This window comes from Adiantum capillus-veneris, chromosome 26 (genome assembly GCF_014529385.1).
Source record: "Adiantum capillus-veneris isolate H3 chromosome 26, ASM1452938v2, whole genome shotgun sequence".
NCBI classification, from domain to species: domain Eukaryota; kingdom Viridiplantae; phylum Streptophyta; class Polypodiopsida; order Polypodiales; family Pteridaceae; genus Adiantum; species Adiantum capillus-veneris.
In genome coordinates this window covers 66,227,141-66,251,425 of record NC_140956.1, presented here as the reverse complement: position 1 = coordinate 66,251,425, position 24,285 = coordinate 66,227,141, and the positions used below count along the sequence as shown (strand labels likewise).

Sequence of the window (24,285 nt, the reverse complement as noted above, 5' to 3'; positions counted from 1 at the left end):
CTTGGAAGTTGTGTCTGCCCTTCTGGGAGCATGAAGTTGCGAAGCTATCCTCTCCCTTGCAGAGTTTGTGGAGCAACTTGGAAGTTGTTGCGGACGCCCCTTGCATTGCGAGAAGGAATCTCTAATTTACAAATCTTGCAAGTTTAGTATGGCTCCCCCTTGCTCGAGCACCAGCAACAAATTGAACGGCGATAACTTCGCCCATTGGAACCTGATTATGTGACTCTTGGTTCACGCAGAAAGGCTTATGCGACATAGTCGACGGCTCAAAGCTCCGTCCTACGAGTGATCCCAACAACAAGTACACCTGCCTTCAAGATTACTAGTATCAAAAATCGTGTGTCGATTGGGCTGTGAGTAATACGAAGGCAATGTCGGCGATTGCCAAGTCTCTTACAAATAAAATTTCTCCATCCATTCAGACTTTGAAGGCTGCCAACAATATGTGATTCGCTTGTTAAAATGTTTGATCGGGATTCTACGATGTGTGCAGTCACCCTTCTTGGACAGTTATTTGCCATCAAGTTTTCGTGGGGAAGTTTCATGCAATCATTTCTTATGAAGGCTAAAGTTATTCATGATCAACTATCAGCTATGAAAAGTGCACTAACCATTACTCAATTAGTTGTTTTGGTACTGACAAAATTACCTTAAGGCATCCAAAATGGTGTCAAGGACACTTCGCCTATAAATCATGAAGGAAAAGCTAGAAGTTGATGATCTCGACCCTTTTCTCACTGAGGAGGAAGCCGTGTTAATAACTCAAGACAAATTTCAGATATCTAACAAAGGTGTGGAAGCACTTACTGCTTCGGATTCCAGAAAGAAGACCAATAGGCATTGTTACAATTGTGCAAAGCGTGGTCATTTGTCTAGAGATTGCAGATCCAAAGGCAAAGACAAAGGTTCTACAAAGGAAAAAGGCAAAGGAAAGCATCATGAGGAAAGCAGTGATAATGACTCAAGGAAGGACATTAACAAATCTGCTGGTGTGGTGGAGACTACGTTGACAAGGACTCCTGCCTTCTAGTCAAGTGGAGATTGTTGTCGCCACCAGCTTCACCAAGAGAGAGGCTTGTGAGTGGCAGAGAGGAGCAAGCAGTTCTCCTTATAAATAATTTGGACCCCTGTGTTGGAGTTCAAGTTATCGGTGTTTGAACCCGTGGGTCAAAGTTCAAGGCACATGCATCTAACCAATCAGATGTATCTAAAACACTGTGTATGAGTGCACCAATCCGTTGTTGTTGGTAGGATGTGTTCCAAAATTCATTGTCTATTTTGGACTTGATGTGTTCACAGTTCACGAATGGGGATTCTTGGATGTAATGTGGTCTACAGTTCAATTTTCTAAAAGGCAACCAAGGCTCAAGATGGCATTCTTCTAAGATACAAAGTTGAGTGTAGCTAATCCAAGGTGTATCCAACAAGGAGATGTTGTTGGGTGTCCATGATAGCTTCTTCATCGACTTGGTCTTACCATTATATGTCCACTATGAGCTACAAAGATGGTGTTAAAGTTATGGCAGCTCAATTGAACTACCCAATGTGGTCCCAATATTTATTTTGGCTTTTAGGTGTTTATTTTACTTGTTTGTCAAAGTCTAGGTAGAGCAATTTACTTAGGTGGGGTATACATGCAACCCCTTGCCCCCATTATATCATGCAACAGTTATTCATTGCCCAAGGTGGTTGATTTAGGACTCTCTCTCTCTCTCTCTCTCTCTCTCTCTCTCTCCCCTTGGTCTCTTCGCTTCCATATCATCGACTTTGACAATAGCTTGCCCTTTGCTCAAGTATTGAAGCAATGTTGGCTCCTCTAGTTGTACATAGTACAAGTGAATCTTTAAAAACTACTTTACTATAGCATGTATGCAAACATGTCCTCATTGTTGTGTCCAACTCGATGCACACCTCGTTTGAAGACAACGAACAAACCCTCAATACCTAAAATGCCTATGATTAAACCTATCATGATTTGTGTGGAGGACTATATATAAATATATGGATGATGATACGGAGAAAGAGGGGCTATGGGGAAGGACTTAGGAATATACAAAGGTCGCCCAAAGGAGCTAGCTTGGTTGGTTTAGTCTTTGACCTCCATGATCTGGGTCATGAGTTCAAAGGCGGCCAGGTAACCCTGTTCGCTCATAAGGACGTTTGTATAGCCTCGCACAGGCCAAATCCCACCAACCATACAAAATAACCTATGGAGAGATACTTTTTTCACAAATAAAGTGGAGGGGATAGTTGATATTGAACCATCCATTAAGTTCTAGTTACGTCTAGAACTGAAGACACATTTAAGCAAATACTAGGGTCATCAAGTCAATTTGTATGTTAAGTTGTGCATCATATTCACATTTTATAATATACCAATAATAAAAACAAGGTGATGGCATCCTAAAACAATAAAAATGAGTGTGAAATCAAAGTCATGTAAGGCTCTGAAATGAAGGGACCCATTGACAAGCTAAGAACAAATGAAGATTTCAATTTTTTACATGAAAAGGTAGGTCCAATTAGTATAGGAAACAATAAAATATGATGTATACCTAACTCTCTTCTTCTACAAGGCTTGTGCAATATTTACAAACTATTACAACCAAGCCAACCTAGCATAATCAGTTGTAAGCTTTTTGTGCCCAAATTGCAAGTTTTTATGTACAATGGTTTTGTGCCATGAGTAGTTGAATTTGTTCTTGTTTTTCTACAGAATATCTGAAACGCAACTTCATACACTTGTAGCGACCGTTTCGAACCTTATGCCAAACCGCTTACAGACAATTGCCTCGAAAAGATTAAATACAAATTTTAAGGTTCAAATCTCATGTTTAATATAAAACCAAAACTCACAGACAAAGGTTGCAACTTGCCTTAGAAGATCAAACACAAATTTCAAGAGGTGGATCCACTTTTTGCCTTTGATAATGTTTGAGTAGTCCAAACAAAGTACAGAACTGACATGCTATTAAGCCAAAACTGACAAAAAGTATCTTAAGGCATCATGCACATACCGATCGATGCTTAGGAGCCAAAGATCGATGAGCTGCATATCAATTGGGTTTGTGCCTAGTCCCTAAATTTCTTTGCAACATGGACGTCGAGTAATGTAAGACCTTCTGACAAACCAAAAACAAAAGAAACCAACTCCATCACATTTGTACAGGTTGGGATACAAGTTGTCTTAGTTAACCCCATCAAAACAGCCTTTACAAGAGATCCTCACACAATGCAATGTTTTAGCAGTCTTCAAGACTTGAAGAATACAGCCTTTCTGAAGGACCCTCCATCCACTTATGCCATACCCTGCGCACCTGAACTTTGCCAGGATACAAGAGCGAGACCGCTGGATAAGCTATGTGATTACGGAACGGTATATTTTTCCATGCCATACCTGCTGCCTTACCATTGATGGAAAAAGAGCAACTGCCTTTTTTTTGTGGTTTAAGTTGCACTTGCACAACCACCTCACCTTCCAAAGGATTGACATATTCTGCAACACCTTTTGTACCTGCAAAATCCATACTGTATAACTTCCCGTCGTTCCCCAAAGCCCAGCTTCCACATTCTTCTCCCAAAACCTGCCAACTTGTTTGAAAAAAGTCCAGAGGCATATCTGGTCTATGGATGTAAAACCCGATGCGAAATTTGCTGCAAGGCGTCAATACTGCAATCTCCCATTTGGAAAACGTGTCCTTTGCAACACTGATATATGTGCCGCACCTTGCAAAGCCTGTGAAATGCTTCCTACCATCTGAAGAGATCACAGAATTGTCATCACTATCAATACAATAATTGCTTGCATGGCCGAGAGGATCCCAGCTTAAGTCCGCACGACTCAAAGCCTGCATTCTGTATGTGCTGAAAAGAGTCACCTCTGGAATTATATGGAGGGGCTCAATAAACCGACACAAGATATCTGTGCTTATCATTGCGAAGTTCAATGGAAAAGTTGGTAGTGTTTGTGAAAGCCATCTTGATAGCAAACCCAACACCCATCTTACCCGCTCATCATCAATATCAACAATGGTAGAAGATGATAGCAAGTCCAAGGACCGAGGGATGCACCTATTAAGGATGTCCTCAAGCTCATCTTCTTGTATGGCAGCATCACTGAGTACATATCGTAACGCCGTCCACCGCACCACATGCAAGAAGGTGAAATACTCAGTCAAGGGATGCTCCAAAGAATGCTCAATCACATGCAAAAATGCCGCCTCTGACAAATTTCTGTGTATAAAACGCTCGCGCCTACATTTGGAGAAAAGGTTTTCGGTACTACAACCCAAACGATTCTGCACATACACACGAAACTTGTCCAACAAGTTGCTCATGTTTCTGAGGCCCTTGTACTTCTTTGACAAATGAGCAGGAAAAAGATGGACCCCCAAATTATACGCAGCTACAATGTTTGACACCCACTCCTCATCTTCCGTTTGGCTTCGAAAGGATGTCGTGTGCATGTATGTGATGGCGAGACGTTCCAAGCGTACCAACAAGAAAAACATAGCTGCTTCCACTACCTTCATAGCAGAGAGTATGCCTTGCCAGCTGGTACCTTGCACTACATCTGTGTAGAGGAACTCGACGCAGATGCGCATGGCCTGTGGATCAATTGCGGGCAGATGAATGCGTGCAAGGCGGCTTTCTTCCATGCCTGAATGTATAAGCATGCTCTCTAGCACGGGAGATCTGGCTGCCATTATCATCCTGCAGGCTCCTACTTCAACCTGTTGATCTCCACACACGAACACCATGTCGTGAAAATCTGCATTGTGTAGCATGCGTTCAACGTAGTGCAACACAGAGGACTCATTTGGTTTATTCTCCTTGTACTGATCCCGCCGTCGCGCCATAGCGGAGAGCTCTCGTCTCTTCTCCTCCTCCTCCCTCTCTCTCTCTCTCTCTCTCTCTCTCTCAGGTCATGAACATAAATAATTGTTCGTTTTTATACTTAGAAAGTAGAAATGAAAAGCAGCGCTACCTTTCAAAAACATAAAACAAGGGGTTCCTATTTGTCAAAAGGTAGAGGACAGACCCACCATGACAAGGGGCGGCGGGCCGAGGCCTTCCCCCCTCAGACGAGTGAGTAGTCCGTGCAAAGGCTCTCTGATTATAGTCTCGCTTTTACTTTTGGGACATGCGACTATGGGTGGGTTCAGACTAGGCGGCAGAAGAAAAATGCAGAGGGACGTCGATCCTCCATAGCAAAATTTGATTGGCTGGAGTTGAGGCACTCTTCCGCCGGGCCCTCCATTTTTCTTCCGACCCCCCCCCCCCCCTCTCGGAAGAATTGATGGCCTTTCACAGCCCCCCTTCACTTTTTCACTTTTTCTCCTCCACACTGTTCACACTAGGCGGCGGCACATTTAAGAAGGCTTGTTTCTTCCGCCGGTTCAGTCTGAACCCACCCTATGTCAAGCTTTTGACTATTTTTAGGTATCGAGGGGGTGCGCCATGTAGTGATTAATTCCTTGGCATGTCATTTTTTATGCGCTTTGTTTATCTTGAATTTACAAAGGGTGCAATGCGCATTGTGGATGACAGTTTGCGTAGTTCCAGGTATGAACAACAAAAGAAGAATATGAGTAATGTCGGTGTAGGCGCTTGTGTGTGTGTGTGTGTGTGAGAGAGAGAGAGAGAGAGAGAGAGATTACTCAATCAAAGGCAGTGTCTTCGTCTATTGTAGCCGAGCTTGTTATGCGTTTTTTTTTGTTTATGGCCTACAGATTGAAAGGAGAGATGCCATTACACAAAAGCTGAAGACGTTCAAGTGGGGGGGAAGCCAGTTTGGGAGTTCAAAACTCCTAGATGATGGCTTTCCTACCCCGATAGTCTATCCAATTCCCTTGTTTACGAGCCTCGTGTATCTTCTTGAGCTCGCTTGCTTTAATCTTGAGTTTTTTCGTGGTCAGTTTCTAGGCAATCTAGAGCTTTGAGAAGGTGAGATTGTCTTAGTGACTTTCTCCGCTATTCTTTATCCTTGAATTTGAGGATATAATGCTCAGGTGGCACGTGCCTATGTGTGTCATTGATCCAAGAGACAATCTCGAGCTTGATGTCGATTGGTTGAAGAATGTCATTTGAGTTTGGCAATTGCGTCTTCAAGGGGGTGCACCATGGTGAGTGGAGCCCCCAATCGTGACCTTTAAGCCAAGAGATTCTTGTAGCCGATATTCTTGTAGGGCCTCTTGTACCTCAATGTCAATCTTCTTGTGTGTTGCCTTGTGAGCTTCTTTCTAGACCACGATGACTGTTGCGATGAGGGAGGCTTCAAAATCGTGTGTTTTGACAAGTAGAGCTTGGTTCTCTGCTTCCTTCGTATCCTCTAGCTGGCACAAGTGTTGTTTGAGTTTCTCATTCTCCTCGATGAGTTCTTGAATCTAAGCCTCTAGAGTTGTAATCCTCGCTTCTTAGTGGGCGAAGAGGCTCCTTTGGTGCAGCCACCATAAGGAAGCTCTTGTGTGTGCCAGAGATTAGTGCAGGTCTATCCAAAGAAACCCCTCCCAAATCTTAAAGTGGGTTTCAAAACCCTTGAGAATCAAGTGCTTGATCTGTTCAATCGCGGGCTACCCATTACCTCTTCGAATTGCACCAAGCTTCTTATTGTTTCCTCTTTGAACTGCATGCAAGCTTCTCTGGTGGGTCTATATACCGAGTTTCACGAACTATCAAAGTGTGCCAAGGTATGTCTATTGATTGCACCAAGCATGGTTGTCATGGGGCAAGGTGTCGAAGTCGAAGTTATATGTGGGCTTGATTGCACTAACATGGTTGTGGTGGCACAAGGTGTCGAAGTGGAGGTTGTGTGTGGGCTTGTGCAGGCATGGGCTGAGGCTTAATGCCCCCCCCCCCCCCCCCCCCCAAACCACCAAGGGTAGCCTCTCACCCAAGGGAGACTTGGGAGAGGAAGAGAAAGAGCGCTTGTTGCGCTAGGGTTACATAAATTTTCCACACACACACACACACACACACACACACACACACACACACACACACACACACACACACACACAGAGAGAGAGAGAGAGAGAGATGTAAAACAAGGGAGATTTAGCAATGAGATTAAGGGTTGAAAAATCAATATTGTAGAGTGTTAACGATTGATACCATTTTCAAGTGGTGAAGGAGAGGTATCAATCATTAACAAGAGCTTCCAAGAAGGTGAGAAGATGCTATGTTTCGTGATTATTTTTGAGCTTCCAAGAAGGTGAGAAGATGCTATGTTTCGTGATGATTTTTGATGGGGCCACTCCACTATTAGCATTGAACACCATACTAGAGAGTTTGAGACTTTAGAGCCAATTTGGGAATCACCAATGTCTTAAAAATTTGGCCATATTGCTTCCAAGAAGGTGAGAAGATGCTATGTTTTGTGATGATTTTTTATGGGGTCAATCCGCTATTAGCAAATTTGGGTTTTTCTATCAAGATTGGAGAGCAATTGGGGCATCCAACAAAGTAGACCCAAATCCTCTATGACATATGCTACAATCATGATGGCTTCTTTCTTTGCGAAAGAGCTCTTTTGTGGAATGGGTGCATCACTAAAGAGACAAGTGTTGCCTGAGTACATCTTTGGAGAGGTGTCCCCTACATGTGTAAGAAACTAGGCAACTAGGCTCTACTGGATCCTCCTCCCAACCTCCCTTTATAGGTGGGCTCCTAGCCCCTTGCCCTAGACGGATCCCCTATCCACACTACCTAGCCCGGCCCTTGGCCGTAGTCCTTGCCTAGCCTAGTTCTTAGGGTACAGGACCCGTGTCCTGACATTACTCCCCCCTTAAAGAAGAGTTTTCGTCCTCGAAAACAAAAGTGGGAAACTTCTTCTTAAGAGCACTAATGTTTTCCCAAGTGGCACCTTCTTCAGGTCGGTCTTTCCACTTGATTAAGGCTTGTTGTCGTACATGATGGCATGTACGCAACTCATGATAATCCATAACACGTTCAGGTTCATGCGGTAACGTAGGAGGTTCAATGTAATCGACCAAAACCTGGTGGTCAATGACGTTGTCGTCCCCATGTAACCGCTTTCGTAAACGGCTAACATGAAACACCGGATGAATGCGAGAGTGTGATGGTAGTAGTAGCTTGTAGGCACGATCACCAACTCGCTTGAGTATTTTGAAAGTGCGTTACATGTTCATCCCTAATGAAGGTTATGTGCCAACGTACTCTGTCAGGACACCTGGTAAGTCCTTGACGTATGAAAGTATTGACACAATCTCCAACCCCACCACAAGAGGTGTTCAAAGTCGAAAATTGTACTTAAGCAAATTCTAGAATAGGGAGAAAATCATATATCTAGAAATGCGTTGTGCTAACGTATGCTCTTAGCAGATCCTTTAGCACAAGATTACTCTTTGTAATCTTTGTAATCTGCCTATCCCCTTGGATAACTGACAGTACTGAGGTGTGTTTTCCTCACGGTTTACAGACAGTCGTCCCAGATGACTGGTAAACGGGAAATCACATTAGTGTTTAACATTGGTGAAGAATCAACAATGTCCGAAATAACCATCGTGGTTAACTTGAAAAAATCCACAAACGCCCAAACCGAGTCATGACCTCTATTGGTGATTAGTGGATCCAAAAGTAATCTCATAGAGATAGTGCACATAGAGTACAAAATGCTTCATAAGCAACAATCTGTGGAATATGCATGCCGTTCCAAATCAGCCCTTGCTAAACACTAGGGCCCATAACACCTAGTGGCATGCATTTAGCAAAAACTAACCGAACCTCTATATCCATAATGATGCTTGCCAATACTTATGGCAAATGTGATGCGCCTAGCACGCAATGACAGGAATGTAAATAGTTCGGAAAAGAAACTAAATACTTTAGTTGCAATCTTTTACAATCCTTACTGAAACGTCTGAATCACAATAAGAGGTGAAACATTGATCACTTCTAGATACAGACAATGAAACTTTTTCATTAACAACTTATAGCCTTGCTATATGTAGAAACAACCATCTGTAATGGTGTTTAGCAGTACTTGTACCTTAACAAATCATTATAAGTATCCGACAATTTCTGGCCACGAAATTGCTCCTGATACGTCGTGCTGAAAATGGTCTAGAAAACAGATGTGACCAGCACCTAGGGACTTTGTCGTGACACATAATTGAAATAATGGCACCAGTGTCAGTCCAGAGACTCGTATTCTCCACATGTGGAATATGTCTCATGTAAGGTTGTGTAAAAAAGAACATCCTTTGAGTACAAGATGTACTTGGGTGTGGAGGAACTGCAAAACACTCCGCGACAAGAGAGAGAGAGGGACCCTCATTATCTTGCTCCACACTGGCTAAACCGAACTCCTGGAGTTCCATGTTGTATCCCATGTGACAACATGTGCCAAATTGAACCCTACAAGTAGGTTCGTAACAGCATAAGGAAAAAAAAAGAGATTGGACACTTGGCCCAAAATACTTTGTGCCGACATGCCCTTAGCATGGCTCTGTAACATTCAACCGTACTTATACGTCTTGAAAAACCAAGCAAAGCATACTAAAAATGGAATAATACCAATCAATAGATGCGTGCCTGGAGATTTGAACATAATGTTCACTTACCCGTATTCAAACGGAGAGGAGCACGTCTCCTTCCTGAAAAAACAAACAGCATTGCAGTGGGAACCATGGGTGGCACCCTCGCAATCCAACCCCTTTGGTTAAAATCTACATAGTCAAACCCTTTGGTAAGACCCTTTGTAGAAACTACTCAACTAGTAGGTAACAATAACCAACATAGTTAACCGTGTACATAATGATTGAAATCAACTTGAAAAGTTGAATTTGTCCGCTACTGCGTGGTAGATTGTAGAATTCTTTTCTTGAAAGTCTAGCTAGGAGAGATCAAACTATGATCCTTAATGGAGATCAAACTGTGATCCTTAATGCCTATGGGGTGATGTAACACCCGCCGGGTCTGACCCCAAAAAGTATATCCATAGACACGCCGTAGTGCTATAGTGAGAATGCCAATAGTTGGGTCTTACCCATATCCTGACGTCGGCTCTTAGCCTGTTTGGCTCATAGCCCTTATGCAAAATAGTGTTCAATCAACGAACCGATGAAGACTGATTTGAGTAGCATCTTAGCCACGTGCTAGCTGTGAGTTAGAGCACCTTGGATCAAGCTGACTCACGAGCAGCATATGTATCAAAATCTTCGTAGAAGAGTTTCATTATTCTTGAAAGAAATAAGAAAAAGAGAGAAAATAAGAGCATGTTGGGCCTGAGGAACTTTCCTTAAATTTGTAGAGTGTGTGCCCAGAATGTGTGCTCTTAGACATCTTATGCTTGAATTGCAGCTTATCCTATAAGCACTCCACAATCTGTCTGTATGACCCGCTCATTGAGAGAGGTATCACATCTTGACCTACCTTCCTTGTAGGGGTCGTGATTGTATGAAAATGACTTAGCATTGGCACCTTGCCTGTGAAATAAGTGTTGTTGTATGTTGCCAGCAACCCAAACTAGTAGGGATTGTGTGAGCGAAGATTCCCTAATTTGCTACTTTCCCAAACTTGTGTGCCAATGCCCTTGAATCCAAGTCATTGGGCAGTACCTTGGCACAAGGGAGAAGCCTTGCTTCATGTAAAATTGCCAAAGAACTTTGCTTTGCACAATGACAGTCTCATTGCCAAGCAAAGTGTAAACATGGAAAAAATAAGAAAAACTTAAACTTGGCTAACTTGGTAGTTGTTGCTGCAACCAGGTGTCATGAGATTCCAAAGGAAAAGCTCGTGTAAAGATGGCTCATAGCCAAATCTGCCGTGCGAGAGAAACTTGTCGCATATGGATATACGCCCTCTTGTATCATATACATCCGTCGTATACAAAATGAAATAATCTGTAAACAGTTTGCTAAAGCCTTCCCAAGTTTGTATGCTCATAGCATATTCCAAACGTGGTGAGGCACTATGCAAGATGCATAAATAGAAGCCTTGCTTCACCTAAATCGGGTAGTGCTAATAGCCAACTGATGTGTCTGCCAATAGCATGATAAAAATAATGGACCTTGTTGAGCAATTTCAAGTGAAATTAACCAGTATTGTGTGGCAAGCATCCTATGTCGGCTTGTAGAAACAGTGACAACGAGTCGGCCATGCCGAGAAACTTGCTGCCCTCAACAAATCCAGTAATAGGCCATGCGTGTCACCTTGAGATACTGAAAAACCGGCCCATGACCCTGCCTTTGAAGCAAAAAGTAACTTGTGACGAGCGTGCTCCATTAAGGTACTATGGAGAATCCATGCTTCATATAAGTATGTCTGGCCTCATTGCCAATAAATTTTATTAGCAATGTATGACATAGCAAAAAGAGTCGACCTTGTCGAGCATGCATAAAAAATTGACCGTGTCAAATTATAAACATAATGGAAAAGCAGTAAAACACGTGCAGGTGATGCATCTCGTACCTGCTTGGCATTATGAATGATATCCATGATCATTCATTCCATTGCATCCGAGAGTTACGAAGCACATGTGCAATAAGTACTCCACTTCATGCTGTCAAGGGCCTTGCCCATTTCACAACCAATGTGGTATCATGTGAGAACTGCAATGCTCTTACTTGCCCGTTTTGATTGCCATTGTTCATAACAATCACCACCACTAGCATAAGTGTCTGCATCACCACATAGTGTGGTTAAATGTTGTATAGGTAGAGAAGCCTTGCTTCTCTGCAAGCCCAAACTCAGGGCTCTTGCCAATCGCCTTGAAATCGGCCATGCCGATCAGCGATCCAACCATGCAAAACAACTTTGCACGCATGAGCCGAATTAGCCACCGGCCTTGCCGTTGCATCAAAGATGAAGCTTGGAAATTCGATATGTATAAGTCTGCAAAATAGCATCATATAGGGATTAAGAAAATCCTTGGAAGTATGAAAAGACCAACCTGATGAGCATGGCGTTTGTCCGTGTACGCGACAAACATATCCACCACTCGATCAACAATATCGTCTTTGCCTGGGATCTTTGCCCCTTCGCCAAGCCGAACAACAAGCCTTGCCTAACGAGCATGTTCCGTCAAGTTACTCTATCGGATGCCCCTCATAGGGAGAAGCCATGTAGATTGTCGTGTCCAAGCCGTTAACGTTATGGCCCTGCCAAAACCGTGCATGAGCATGCATACCTTGGAAAAGCCATCTTTGCCTCCCTTCGAGGCTTGCATGCATCCTGGCAAACTGGGCAGGCCTTGGATTCACCGTATAGTCCTCGCCTGGAGATATTTCGAGAGCTCGAATCTCCTCATCAACTTGTAATTTTCTGTACATGATAAAAAATATGGTTTGCCGCTACTCATCCCGGACCTCCAAGGTCGTGGAGCTGCACCCAGAACATGATGTCATAGTTCCATCCTCGGGTTCCATCCTTGGGCTCCTTGTGGGACGGATAGCCTGCTTGTGGGCGGCCCCTTGGGCGTCCCCAATCGGAAATGAAAAGAAAAAAAAAATAATGCAACCCTGGTTATGGCAGCACGCTGCAGGCTGCGCAGGGATTATGGACGGGAGAAACCGACGTGTGATGCTCGGCGGGCTACGGCCCAGTGTCACCAATCGATTGGCGCGATGGCGCGCACCTGTCAAGCCAGCCCTCGTTGCAAACGATGCAGGGTGGAATTCCTTCCCCCCTCGCTGCAAGCAGTCTTGCACACGGGCCGTAACCCTCGACCTCTTTGTCGTTTGCTAAGCGGCCATGCCTGCACAGTTTTGTTGTGGCGTCTTCTTCTCCTCATGCAAGACATGCAAAAGCTCCCCAATCTTGAGGACCACGCCCTCCATATTCGTGAGAGAGAGAGAGAGAGAGAGAGAGAGAGAGAGAGAGAGAGAGAGAGAGAGAGAGAGTGAAGAGAGAGATGCACTCCACCATGCAAGGCCATCTTCCCCCTTCCTCCATATATAGCTCCCCCCTCCACCCCGGGGAGGTCACCTAATAAAAATGTAACCTATCACGTGAGTTCAACAGAAGGGTATTTAAAGTTCTTGAAACTTACAGAAATATATATACAGAAGGGCATTATTTTTTCAAATTTGAAAAAAACTTACAGATTTAAAAAGAAAAGGGTACATTATATTCTTAACAAAATTCCCAGATAAGGGGTTTTACAAACATGTCTTGAACGCACGTGATATGGTAGTTTTACACATAGTGAACCCCCTGAGCCCTCCATCGAGCTCTGATACTAGTGTAAGAAACTAGGCAACTAGGCTCTACTGGATCCTCCTCCCAACCTCCCTTTATAGGTGGGATCCTAGCCCCTTGCCCTAGACGGATCCCCTGTCCACACTGCCTAGCCCGGCCCTTGGCCGTAGTCCTTGCCTAGCCTAGTTCTTAGGGTACAAGACCCGTGTCCTGACCACATGGCTTGTAGGCTTGAACCTTTCCCTCTAAAGATATCTGAATTGATCTTGACTCCACTTTCTTCTTCATTGACTAGGTGAGGATTGGCTTCCACCATATTTATGTTTGCAGGTGATTAGTCTTGCATCTATGGGTAATGTTGGATGCTTTTTTGCATGTATGCACTCTAACTAGGCATGCAAAGGTAGGGTGCAAGCTAAGCCTTCAGCTATGTTAGCAAAAGGAGCAGACTGACAAAGATTAATGAATGGAGCACACACCTAAGGGCTGGCTAAGTGAGTACAAGTCCAAGTAAGTGATCTCTAAGATTTGTGCATTTTTGTGCATAAGTCGGCTAATCCTCCCTCTAATCAAGCAGTAGAGGGTTTCCTTCCATCATGTTTATGTGCAGTTTATGCATCTCAAGTGAACACCCACGGTGGTGGTCCCATTATTTACTATGTCTTTTAGGTATTAATTTTACTTATTTGATACGATTCTGGGTAAGGCAATTTACTAGGGTGGGATGCTTAATGTCCCCAAATTGCTATAGAAGAGGCACCTCTTCCCCCATTGTATAATCATCTAATTCATTTAAGTCGGTTGGTTCAGTAAACTCTTTCTCTCTCTTGCGCATTCTCTCCCTAACTTTGTGCTTTTGCATCATCGACTTTGACATGTTATTAGAGCTTATGCTCTTTGATTGTGAAGGGTGAAGTGTGCACAAAGGAGGAGTCGTCAAAAAAGCCTAGTGTTTGGCAAGTATAGCTATTGGAAACTCGGACACACATTTCAAAGCCACATTTTTAATAACTTGTATCTCATTTTTTTCGGGAACGATGTACATGAGCTATGTAAATTTTGATCCAAGTGCTACACATTTTTGAGATGTAATGTCATATTATGTACAAAGGCCCAGAGTAGCTAGACAATTGCCATTTTTTAAAGCACTGGGTATATAATCCAATAGCTCTAGTCTGAAAAAGATAGAATTCTTTGAAAAAGAAAGGAGCTATGTTGTACGTACTGTCAAGCGTCTTCTAAACTTAACATTTCTCATGTTTGGATAATCTAATTCAAATTCCAAAACATGCATTGTGTTCCTCTTCTCTTGAATTTTCATTCAAGTGTAAGCATTTCAAGTTATGTCATGGTTTGTGACCTCGTGTATGCAAGCTTTATCTTTAGTTTTGAGTGCTTAAATCATTGTTTTATGACATTTTAACTATAGGAGAGTGTTATTGGACCTTAGGACGACATGTTTGAATGATTTTGTTACAATTTTTATGACCTGGTAAATGATAAATCGTGCTTTTTATACCTTGTTGAAAAAGGTACTAGACTTTGCAGACTTGTCCCTTTAGACCTAGTATAGCTTCTCTTAGAGTCTTGTGGCTATCCAAATTCATTTAGTAATTGAAATATTGTGATGATCGAGAGCATTGAGAAAGGACATAGAGAAATTTTTTGATCTTTGAGTGGGTGATTTGCTTAGTGAGCTTGATCTCCTTGTTTGATAGGTTCACTTCTTGAGGTTGACACCCTCAAAGAGTCTCCTTGCCCCATCCAAGTCACTTCTTGTTGGAAATACGATTGCAGGGAAATGCATACAGCATGGAGAAGATGAAGGAAGATCAAGGCACACAACAGAGAATAGTATTTCTTCGTGCATAATGAAAGATAAGTTATCCCTATAGTGATGGGCGTATATACAATACACGGGGGGGGGGGGGGATCTCCTAGTGAGGAAAAAATGCCTCGACAGTCCTAAGTGTGTTTACACACATCACTACCACATGAATATGGTAACAAATACCCCTTGTGAGTGATGTGATGAATGAGAGCTGGCACATAGCATGTAGGGAAGTGACATGCCCTAAAGACATGATCAGACCACAAAGGGGAGTAAGCCCAAAGCTTTGCGGAAATCTTCCAACTTCTGACGAGACAATGCCTTTGTGAAAAGTTCTGCAAGGTTGTCATGTGTTGGCACATAAGCCAAAGTGATCTCTGATGATGAGAGTCTCTCCCTGACATAGTGGTAATACATTTCAATGTGCTTTGTGCGAGCATGAAAACATGGGTTCCTCGCAACTGCCAATGCGCTCTTAAAGTCGGTGTAGATGATGTTGGCAGTGTCTTGTCCAATACCCAAATAATCCATAAGGAGTTTGAGCCATACACACACAAGTGTAGCTGTGAAGACTACCATGTACTCAGCCTCACAACTAGAACTGGCCACAGTAGGTTGCTTCTTGCGCAACCATGATATGTATGAACTATCGAGCATGAAACAAAAACCACTCGTGGACACTTGTGTTTCATAACAAACAGCCCAATCTACGTCCAAAAAAGTATGTAAATCTGGTGACAATGATCCCCCCCTTGGGATAAAACAACCCAAGGGATCCGCTTGACTACCTGCCAATCATTAGACCCTAGGCTATGCATAAATCTGCTAACCTGTTAGACTGCAAAGTGAATATCCGACCTCGTATTGCATACATAAATAAGGCATCCAGCAACAGTTTGGTAAAGAGTGACATCGATAGGATCACCCACGTCCAGTCATGAAGACTCAACTTCAAACCTATTTCCATGGAAGTGGCAATAGGCTTTCAATTCTCAAGTCCAAACTTGCATAGCAATGTCTCTGTGTAATGTGTCTGACACAAGGCGATACCACCATCACACTGCTTAAACTATATGCCGAAGTAATGATGCAACATCCCAATCTTTCATCTTGAAAGTAACATTCAAATCAGCCTTAAATTCAGCAATATGTGTGTCATTCAGTCTGGTGATCAGAAAAACATCCGCATATAGAACAACAATGAGAAGTACATCACCCTCATGCTTCACATACAAAATTCTTTCTGTTGGACTACTATGAAAGCCTCGTTTGACCAAATGAGTGTCAGCTTTCTCATACAAAGCTTTCTTACATTTGCATACTTTATCCTCTTGTCCTTTCTTGACAAAACTGCAAGGCTACATTACATCAAGAAAGTAGTAACAATGTCTAATTGATGTACATCCCAACCAAAATGAGCTGCCAATGCACATAGAAAATGCACAATAGTTAAATGAAAAGTGGGAGCAAAAATATGTGCCTTTCTATTGTGCGTGACCCTTTGCAACAAGTCCAGCCTTATAGCGATCAATCTCACATTAACTACATGTGTCATTTTTTGTAAGTGCATCATATTCTTATTGCATGGCAGCCATCCAATTTTTTGAATTTTGTGCTTCATCAAAAGACAGAGGTTTCTCTATATCACATAAGCTAGAAACAGCCAAAGCGTAACAATATAATGCATAAAATGCATGGGGAGAACCTGAACAAATACAAGTAGAAAAAGGTGTATCCAATTTACTGTCACGCAAAGTATGGACTGGCCATTTTGGCATACCTCTGGCCTGCTCATTCTCAACCCTTTCTACATCAAGTACATCATGGACATCTGCATTAAAAATAGGCTGACCCATAGCAACTTTTGAAACCCCCATAGGCTGTACATTTAACTCATTTGAATTCACATTTAAGTTTCCACCACCAAAAAGAGACAACAAACTGTCATAAACGTCATGTGAGCTTACATTACTATCTCTAGTACATGACAGCAAAGGCCGAATAGAATCTTCCACACTCACATCACATGAAACCAAGATACACTTCATTTGTGGATGGTATAACCTGTAACCTTTGCTCTCAGTACTGTAACCAACAAAAATGCATTTGATATCCTTATCATCCAATTTTATGTGTTGCATTTGTGGCACCAAAGCATAATCCAAACAACCAAAAATGTGCATGTGATCAATAGAAGGCTTTCTATCTTCCCTAGCTTCATATGGAGTCACACAGTACAAAGCTTTTGTAGGACACTTGTTAACTACATAAGTAGCACACATGATGGGCTCAAGGAAAAAAGAATATGGAAAGCTTGACTCTTGACCATACATTATGCCATCTCCGTAAGTGACCTAGTTTTTCTTTCAGCAACACCATTTTGTTGAGGTGTATACGGCACTGTACATTGGTGTTTTATCCCACGACTAGCCAAAAATGCATTAAACTCGTGAGATATATACTCCCCCCCTCAATCTAAACGGGGGGTGCCCATAGTACATTTAGAGACATTTTTAGCCATAGCGAAAATTTTCTTGAAGTGCATGAATAGCAAGGAAAGTGTCCATTTCACCTTCCTCATGCATAATCTTCAACTAAAGCTCTTTACATAACAATGCAATTTTAGCCTCATTGAACTTGCATAAAGACCATCCAGAATATCCCAAGCCTGTTTTGCAAATTTAGCTGAACGAATGTGAAGAGTAATAGTGCACTTCATAGATAACTCAATCAATGCATGAGCCTACGTATCTCTTACATCCCAACAAGCTTGCTTAGTCGTAGGCAAAATAGCTATGGACAGCAGTAACCCTATCACCAAAACCTACAACATCCTCAACATCGTCTGTATCCACAGAACCAGGGCGTACATCAATGCCTTGCACAACATTCCAAATTCCCTTTGACGTAAGGAAATTTTGCATCATGTAAGCCCACATAGGGTAATTGTCCCCATCCAATTTATCCTCATCAGCAAACATCTTGAACACATCTGTGTTGTTGTCATGCATGGTGAATGCCTGCACCTGATGTGAAAACTGCCCGAAATGAGGAGAAACAAAGCAAGACCAACAAGTGCTATACAGTTAAACCCGTAGAAGAGTGTAAGGGACTTGTTTATGCAGAAAATGGCACTGACAAAAACTGTACACAAAAGGACAAAATTGCATGCACAGTACCAACTACATTAGAAATAGAGGTGAAATTAGCCCGAATGGAAAAACTTAGCAGACTGAGCTCTATGAGAAATCCCAAAGTATATGTCAACTTGTTGACGCTCACCAAAGCTGACGAAAATCTGAGAAAGTGAGCATGCATATACTGGCAATTCTGGCGACTAAGCCTGACAAGATGCAACTTGCTCTGATACCAATTGTTCGAAATAGGGTTGCATGGAAACACACACAGCTTGGAGAAGAGGAAGGAAGCTCAAGAGACACAACAAAGAGTAGCATTGGTTAGTGCACAATGAAAGATAAGTTTGTACGGAGCTTCGGCTATGGAGGGTGCCAGTGACAAGAATCCATGAGAGATAAGGTGGCGTCGAGGATGGCGTGCTTGAGCATGTAGAGAAAGAAGTGAGAGATAAAGAGAGAGAGAGAGAAGATCAAATCGACACCTTATAAAATAACGCTATGATTGGATTTGTAAAAAAGCCTTTTACATATATATATAGCTTTAGCCATGCACTTTGCCATGCAAGACTCCATTAAACTGGAGGTATCTCTGCATGCTTTAAAGCATGTTCCCATGGGTAGAGGGCTTGAAAATCCAACAATCACCCCCTTAAGCTCAAACTAGACTCACCACTCTCATGATACTTTGAGTTTTTGGTGTACTCATCAACCGTGAGTTTTAGGTTCTCTCACAACTAGGGGTTGTAGTACACCCATAACCTGGTGCTATGAAAATGAACCCCCCCTCAAACACAGATAGAGTGTAGGTCAAAAAATAGATACCGACAAGTGGAGTTTTTGGTTTACTTCTAAACCTTGGGTTTTGGTTTACTCAATAACCTCATGAGAAGTGGGACAATAGGCTGAGAAAAGATGTTTTTGGGAGGTCTTACCACTTAGGTGTGGTAGTGTCTAACCCATACAATTTGTGTGACATGGCAATTACTGACAATTGATAGGCTAAAACAAAAGCTTTAATGAAACATAAATGATAGTGTTGACCATAAAATCATAAGTCTATGACACTGAAAACGGCAAACCTCACCCACATCCTTGAGGCAAGTCTTCCGTGCATGACAGCCAGTGCTTCATGGATCCAAAATCTCCTCTCCTTTATGTGCCTTGGACACAACTCATATCTAACCTGAGAAATTTTTGAAACAACCTTCAACACATAAAAGGCATGTTGTTTTGGCCAATCTTTGAAGTCTTTTTGTATATTTAGCATAATTTTGAGATGTTTTAGATAATTGGCAGCACTTCTAGGGTGGTACACATAAGCGTCTTGAGATGCTGTGAAAATTGCCAAAGAACTGGTCCTCTACTTATCTTTGCCTTTTCAGATGCTTTGAAAATACTTACTTGCTACACCACCAAGAGGGAGTTTTGATATGCCTTCGTTGACAAATCATTTTGGCTTGAACACCATGAGCTTTTTGAGATGCTCACCGATTGTATTTGTTGTTCTACAAGGCGTTTTGACATGCTAGTAGTCCAACCGCTTTGCACCACTATAACAGGCAGCGTTTCAATATGTTATTTTAGTAAACATTGCAGTTAACTCAGCCAACATGATAGCATGTGAAGATGCCTATCGGAAAGCAGTTCGCTGGCAAGGTTCCCACTACAATCGTTGTTGACGTTTTCAAATGCCTATCAAAATAGTACATGGTGGAAATAGTACATGGTGAAAAACCACAAAGTCAGACCTAGGGTTTTATTTTCATCTGGCCTAAACCCCAAGAGCAAGATGCGAATAAAGTTTCATCACATTTAGCCATTGAGGTACATGGTTCATGATCCATGTTCCTTTGCAATATTGAACCCAGAGTGATACCACCGAAAGGTATAATCATCAAGAGTACAAAGGTCTTTTCAAATTTGAATTTGTACATGAGTAGAGGATTCTACAAGCCAAGATAAGTTCTGTGCAAAAAGTACAATTGCTTGACCAATTCAAGATTTTGGACCAACAAAGTGGCTATAAGCTTATAAACAAGGTGAGTCTTAAGGAGGGACCATCCGAGCAAACACCCAAAATAAAATTGTTGCACTTAAAGTATAAGTTCAAAAACAACCAAAGTGCAAAGGTCTACAAAGATGGTATGGATTGATAATGCATCAAACTATAGGAAAGACCTAGTGTGTTCAAGGACCTAGTGCTTGTTGACTATGGTGGTGATCGATGCTTTGATGATGAGGGAACGATGTATTTATTGGTGAAAAATCCCTATATTGTGGACAAATATGGAATGACAAGCACGAAAGAGAAAGTTGACAGAGAGCCGAAAGATGAAGTACTTAAGTTGGTCAAGCCAAATACCAACCTAAGTTTGCATGTAAACAACGCAAAACGAGTCAACATGGAGAATATCCATGTAATGCTATATGAATATGATAATGGTGAAAAAATGTGATGAACAGTGCGTAGGAGAGTTGTCAAAGCACAAACGGTTGTATTCTTGTTTTTTGCATACATCAAAGGGAGAGACACTCACATTATCATGCTTGACAAGTATGGCCATAGGTACTCAATGATAGACCAAAGAGAAATTAAGAGATATACATATTTTGGAGGCCCACTCCATCAATATTATATCACTCCTAGTATTTTCAGATCTAGTGTCTTGGATAGCATACCATAGACAGGAAGATTGAGTTCAAAAAGATCAAGGCTTGTTGATTCAATGACCCAACATCAGTTTTTAGTGCTAAGACCGATGGGATTCTTGGGTTCTAAGGTTCAATGCATAGGGACAGTGTTCAATGCATGGGGCCAGTAAAGTTCCTAGCACAATATATATATGACAAGAGTTTGAGATACCTTGATGGAAGCAAGTGATGTGTGCTCTCATGAGAAAACTAGAGAAAGAAATTCAACTAGAGTTCCTAGAGGGGTTATGAGGCTAGAGACATCGTCTAGCAAGAGAGCCATGAGTAGAGAGAATGGTTGCAAAAAGATGATGTATGTGACCATCTCACGTAGCTAAATGTGTTTTCAAAAGGTATAATAGATCACAAAGTCCATATGCTCATGTCTCACTCTTCAAATAAGTCTTGAGGATTGAACAGATTGCGGATTTCCAGACTCGGGATGAGGGAATTGGGCTTACATTCAAAGTAATAGCCTTGACGTGGTTCCAATGTGATTTCCCAAACATAGAGCAACTTTTGTATGGCTTCATTGAGGAATCTTTTAAAAGGGGAATCTAACACAATACAGTGTCCCAAATGTACACTTTTAAGAAACAAAAGAATGAGAAATTGAAGGAAGCTTTGCTTTGCTTCAAACAGTATATAGAGAGGTGTCCAACAAGAGAGCTACCACAAGATGAGAGGCTATTAGTTCTCTTCATAGAGGACTTGAGGAATGAAACTCTCAAGAAGGACCTGTACTTGAAAGCATGCACAACATTTGAGCAAGTCACAAGAGAAGCTTTATATCTAGCCGACAACTGTAAGGCCTACAAAGAGGTTACGAAAGACGCAAAGAATGTAACTAGTTGCACCTCTTCTACGATGAATGAATCTATGAAAAAATGGAATGTTCAAACTCCTACCATGCCAAACATTGACCAATTTGTTGATGAAGTGGTAAGGAGAATGAACCATTGCTATAGACAGAACCCAAATGTACGACAACAACCAATGAGGAGGTGTGACATGTGTGGAGGGGATCATCCCACCCCATGGTGCAACACTCAGTCAAGACCAACGATTTTAAATGCACAACATATTTTTAAGTGGTGTGCTATTGAGCAAAAATGGACAAACCACGAGACGAATGAGTGTTTTTATAACAAGAATAATATGAGGAAAAGGCCTTATGGACCTAAGAGAATGCAATCACCATCAAGATACTAGATAGGCCCAAACAACATATCCCAAGGGGGAAACAAACCTCAATCAATGTTGGGATATGAACCTCATTACCTCAAGAGAATCAAGCAATCGTAAGGTACACACAATCGTTAGAAACACTTACAAGTCAGAGAATGCTACCACCAACCTCATACTATGAAGAGCCGATTGTATCTTTTGAGAAAATACGTGAGAGTAACGTGTATGTTGACGAAGGTCATCCTTCTTGGTTAGTACAAATGATGTTGCACAACCATCATATGTTACACAACCAATGAAAAATTATTATATGATGAACGAGAAACACGCTTATATTTGTAGCTAACCAGAATTATAAACCTAGGGGTTATCCTTCTAGAACAGGACAGCGAATGGCGACTCCACAAGCAACCCAATACGCAAGTCAATGCTATGAATGTGGTGGTCATCATTGGGTAAGAAAATGTCCACACAAGGGTGAACATATAAAGATTTTTGGATACTGTGATAAATGTACAATCAATCATGTTTTGCAGGAATGTCCAAAAAATCCGGATAATAAGGGAAAATCAACAATGAATATTATTGGCATTTTTCCATGCTTGAGTGGATCCAAAACTGAGTCCTAGAGAAGGTACCAAAAACAAACCTTTCAAGGAGAAACATAAACTATCGGTTCAAACGGAAATTAAGAGCATATTAGTGAGGACTCAAAGGACATCATGGAAAGCTAAACGAGACAAAATAAAAGCAAAAAGGCTAAAAGAACAAACTACCCTAAAAGATAAGCTACAATAAACTAGAGAGTAGCTAAAACAAGAAAAGAAAAACGGGGAAAAAAACAGAAGGAGCGATGTCATCCAAGACATCATCAAGGGGTTCAGTCGTGGTTGATAAAGCTATAGAACCTTTAGAGGCTCTATTGCAAGATTATGAGGCTAGATTGAAAACCAATCAGACATTGGAATAGCCTATCTGCATCCAAAAATTGAGAAACATAGACTTGAAATGTGAAAAGGATCATAGAGACAACTCAAACTCTAATGGAGTTAGAGAAACAAAATATCCTAAGACAAGAAGTATTAATCTACAAAAGAGACGAGGAAATTGAGCACAAGGAAAGTGAAACAAATGATGAAGCAAAAGTTGGAACAAAAACACCATTGGAAAACAAGATAGTGGCTAATACCACAGATGACTCAAAGTCACAAGTGATGATATTGATCCCTAAAGTGAAATAGCCATGGCCACAAGCCTTATGGGAAATGATAAGGAATGAGAAGGATGGTAGTATGACTTTTAAGTCTGCACCTATCACTGAGATCAGCATGGACCACAAATTTCACCCATGAGATATATAATCTCTATATAGTGATGCAAGGACAGAAGCTTCAGAGGAGCATAAACCTAAAACGTTGAAAACTTTACCATCTTTTAATTGAGAACACACAACAAAATTGGAGCTTAGGATAGTGCCCTTGCAATGGAAGTCAATTCCAAAGATGATGGATACTAATATCCTACATGAACTAATGTCTACTCCTATGCAATGTATGATAACTCTATCTGAGTTGTTACAGATTAGAGAAGTGGGTAAAAATTTAGAAAAGATGGGATTAGAAATTCCTCTTCAAGATATCCCCTTAGGTGATCAAATGGGTAAAATCACACAAGATAAATCAAAGGCAAACTAGTATATGTAAACAAGGTGGGTGGTTATTGTGAAGGAGAAGAAGGGAATACCACCTTGACCGTGGAACATAAAGGGATAAAAATGATTGCAATACTTGATAATGGGGTTAGAGTGGCCATTTCCACCAAAGAAATGTGGGAGAAATGGGGAAGACCTGCTCTCAAGAAAACAAGAATAAAATTACAATCTGCAGATGGTTATGTTGAGAGGCAGTCTCCTTCCTCGTTTATCTTTACACATCATTCTTGTATTGATTACCTATTAGGGTTGTGAGCCCCTAACACTTTGGCAATCCTGTTGTGCGTGTCCTAATGGACATGGGAGCGAATTCCAGTAATCTCAAAGACAATAGTGAGTCGGTTATGCTGCAAAGTTTCTCTTAACCATCGTCATCTCAATCCTGTTGGCTTTGGCCATGCTGAAGAGCAACGAAGTGGGAAAAGGAGAGACTTTGGGATCATCTGCAAGTTCTTGACTATTGACTTCTTGTTTAGATTCTTGGTCGTTTTTGTTGTGGGGCCAAAAAAGGCACAACCTAGAAGAAAAATGTGTTCAGGGTTCTTTTCATTTTCAAGTTTCTGTTA

General features: G+C 41.7%; 1 protein-coding gene across 1 annotated transcript; it reads right to left on the bottom strand.

The window, feature by feature from the left end:
• Positions 1-3,139: 3,139 nt before the first annotated feature.
• Positions 3,140-4,941, bottom strand: LOC147423591 (uncharacterized). Its single transcript, XM_086501580.1, has one exon. The coding sequence runs from the start codon at positions 4,857-4,859 to the stop codon at positions 3,243-3,245; it is 1,617 nt and encodes a 538-aa protein (XP_086357706.1). The 5' UTR covers positions 4,860-4,941; the 3' UTR covers positions 3,140-3,242.
• Positions 4,942-24,285: the final 19,344 nt, after the last annotated feature.

Excerpts from the sequence above, each read along its gene's own strand:
- LOC147423591 (XM_086501580.1), bottom strand. The coding sequence starts at position 4,859 with ATGGCGCGACGGCGGGATCAGTACAAGGAGAATAAACCAAATGAGTCC.